This window comes from Myotis davidii, unplaced genomic scaffold, assembly GCF_000327345.1.
Source record: "Myotis davidii unplaced genomic scaffold, ASM32734v1 scaffold30, whole genome shotgun sequence".
Lineage (NCBI taxonomy): Eukaryota > Metazoa > Chordata > Mammalia > Chiroptera > Vespertilionidae > Myotis > Myotis davidii.
The window spans coordinates 3,580,496-3,583,682 of NW_006282874.1; the positions used below are offsets into that span (position 1 = coordinate 3,580,496).

At 56.8% G+C, this 3,187-nt stretch overlaps 1 protein-coding gene across 4 annotated transcripts in view; it reads left to right on the forward strand.

The window, feature by feature from the left end:
- ASAP1 (ArfGAP with SH3 domain, ankyrin repeat and PH domain 1) overlaps positions 1-3,187 on the forward strand; it is a 189,913-nt gene that overhangs the window by 182,027 nt on the left and 4,699 nt on the right. For all 4 annotated transcript variants that reach the window (XM_015561615.1, XM_015561623.1, XM_015561619.1 and 1 more), the window contains 2 exons: positions 609-678; positions 2,364-2,422. In XM_015561615.1, coding sequence (XP_015417101.1) covers positions 609-678; positions 2,364-2,422 — 129 coding nt within the window. The remainder of the gene's footprint in view (positions 1-608; positions 679-2,363; positions 2,423-3,187) is intronic.

The following is a 3,187-nucleotide window of genomic DNA, read 5'->3' on the forward strand; positions in this document are numbered from 1 at the left end:
AGGAAGGGGACAGTTGTTGCGGGGGCGATGGGACAGGTGCTGCAGGGAGGGGACAGGTGTTGCAGGGGGGCAGGTGCTGCAGGGAGGGGGAAGAGAGGGCTGAGTGACAGAGACGTGAACACACAGTGTCTTTGGAGGATGGAGGTCACCTCAGGTGGCCAGAGAACATCCAGTCCGTGAGGCCCAGCCCGCCCTCTGCCAGCCCCTCGCTGCCCTGAGGTTCGGGGGCAGGAGTCAGACCCTGCATGTGGGCTGCTCGGCTTCGTGTCCCAGCGCTGACCCTCACCAGCTCCTTGACCTGGGGCTTGACTGTACTTTGCGTGTGTTTCTTCCTCTGTAAGAAGGAGGGTGGTGGGTTGTACTGTGTGTCCCATGAACAGATTACTGTGTGGCACTTAGCACAGAACCTTGCTCACAGTAAGTGCTCAGTGACCGGTCGTTGCCATGGTTCTGTTACCATTGGGGCGCGGTGGTGGCCACGGAGAGCAGGTGGACTTGGGAGTCAGTCTTTCCAGTCCCTTCTGGAACCTCAGGGGTGCTTGTCTGCCAAACCCACATCCCCATATTCCGTTTCTCTGTCGACATTTCACATTTTCTTTTCCCTGTAGGTAACGATATGGGTCCATCCTCATCAAGTAAGACCACAAACAAGTTTGAGGGGCTGTCCCAGCAGGCGAGGTAAGCCAGCTCTGTCCTGCTGGGTATGTGGTTGGGGGGCAGAATCACAGAGATGGGCGTTAGTGCCGGTATCCTCCGCGTGGCCCGCAGCCGTGCTGGTCACGGTGCCAGCCTGGCCCTTCGCGGCCCCTCGTGGCTGGGCCTGGCGCTGCCGGCCGGGCTGGGAGTGGACGCCGTCCTCCATCCGGCTCCAGGTGGGACGGCCCTCACGTCCCTGAGTCAGTCTGCCAGAATGAGTTTTTATTTTCAGTTTTCCACCTGAAGTCCTTTTGTTCTGGTACTTTCCCTCTGGGCTCCATCTTGCCGGCGTGGGGGTGAAAGGTAGTCCTCCGTGGGACCGACAGCCGAGGTCCTCGGGCTTAGGGCTATGAGTCTCGGTGCTTTGGAGCATTGCCTGTGGGCAGCACTGCCCAGTCCCAACGCGAGGGCTTCACTAGAGGCCCGGGTGAGATGAGGACACGGGGTCACTTCCAGACCCAAAATCGGGGAGGAAGTCACCTGGCATGTATGGGCACAGCTTTCCAGAGTGTAGCCAGGATTTAAAACACAAGCCCGTGTTTCTTTAATGCCACTGGTTTTGTCTTGGCAACCTGTGAGGTGGGCCGCTCAGCACGGGCGCACTTTTATAAGTGAGGGTCACTGTGGCCGGCGGTCTCAGCGCTGGACGCAGACCCTGGCTCTGCACACTCCCCACCCCAGTCCCTTCCCTGGCGCCCGCCCTGCCTGCAGGACCTGAGGAAATCACTGCCCAGACGAGGCGTTCGCCGTTTCCAGCTCCCAGTGGCCTTATCGCAACGACAGTGGGACCCTGCCTGAGGCGGGTGGGACCTCAGGTGGCCGAGAGCACGCAGGCCCCGGGGACCAAGGGCCAGCATAGGAGACGCTGCACGTCAGCTGTCTGAGCCCCGGTCTTTGCCTGTTGGCTTGGCTTTCCCTGTTCTCTAAAGGCAGTTGGGATAGGAGGGAAAAGCCAATTCTGGGGACAACCACGGGCAGAGCGGGAGGAGCGGGAGGTTAAAGCAGCTCCTGGCGGGTCGACGGTGCGTGGCTGCTATCGCTCTGGGCCCCGGCGCTCCTGTGTCCCGAGTGGCTGCGGCCCCGTCTTAAACGGACGCAGTGGTCCCAATGAATAGATGCCCCTGTCCGCCGGCACTTAAAGGCCGTGGGGTTAACATTTGACCCCTCGCACGACACCAGCGGCCTCCTGTCGCAGGGACCTGGGCCTTTTCCTGCTCGTTTGCACGGGCTCCCAGAGGCACCAAGCCCAGGGGAGGGAGGTCACCTAGAAGGACGTGAGGGCTCTGAGTCCCGCAGAGCTGGGTCTGGATTTCCATGTCCATCACCCACGAGCCTCGCTCGGGGCCTCTGCCGGTCACTGCGGTCTCCTCCTCTGACAGTGGGGCCGGCGGGGGTACCTCTGTGCCACACCGGGGACAGGACCAGCTGCTTTCACGGCCGGTGCCCTGGGAAAAGGCTGGGAGGAGGAGGAGTTAGTCGGAATCATTCAGAAACACCCTCCCAGCCGGGCAAACGTTGACTGATGGAAACTAGACCGTATCCTTTTGCTAAAGAGATCTGGCAAGGGTTCTTAGATGGTTCAGCACCGCCTCCGATTTCCTTGAGTAACCTATCACCACCGATATTATGACACTTTTAGGTCCTAACTGATGTTTTTTATTAATTAGCACCGGCTCCGCGAAGTCTGCCCTTGGCCCGAGAGTTCTGCCTAAACTACCTCAGAAAGGTGAGGCCTCTCTTGTCTGTGGAGAGACTGTCTCTTTTCTCACTGCGCTCCTTTGCAGCTCTGCGTGAAATACCATTATACATTTCTTATTACAAAAGTGATACCTGTTCATTCTAGGAGATTTGACAAATACAGGTAAGCAAAAAGGAGAACATAAAAACCACCGGAAAATGCAAGCAATCAAGATAAGCTGGTGGGTCCATCCTTTTACTCGCTTTTCTGTGCCTTTCATACATTTCCGTTTAAACTGATTGTTGTTGCTTGGTAAATCAGAAACGTTTCACACGGTACATAAAACACATTTGCCTAACGGGTCACTTTTCCTGGCTGCCTAGTATTCCACTGCCTGGTGCCAGGATATGTTCAGCAGTCTCTGGTACTTAGTGGTCACGTAGTTTTGGGGTTTTCTTCACCATAAACAGTGCCGTGCTGAACATTGTAGCAGACATCTCGGTGCCTAGCTCCATCGCTGCTCCGGGATATGTTTCTAGGATCGGGTGCCCAGATCCCTGCTCTGGGGTGGATTCCTAGGATCAGGGTGCCCAGATCCCTGCTCTGGGATGGATTTCTAGGATCAGGGTGCCCAGATCCCTGCTCTGGGATGGATTCCTAGGATCAGGGTGCCTGGCCAGGCTCCATCGCTGCTCTGGGTTTTTCTTCCTTTATTTATTTATTTTTTAATTTTACGACTGTCTCTCTCACTGAGTTGGATTCTTAGGGTGACAGCTTTTTCGCTGACTCACTCAGCGTGCTTAGTCAGGTGTT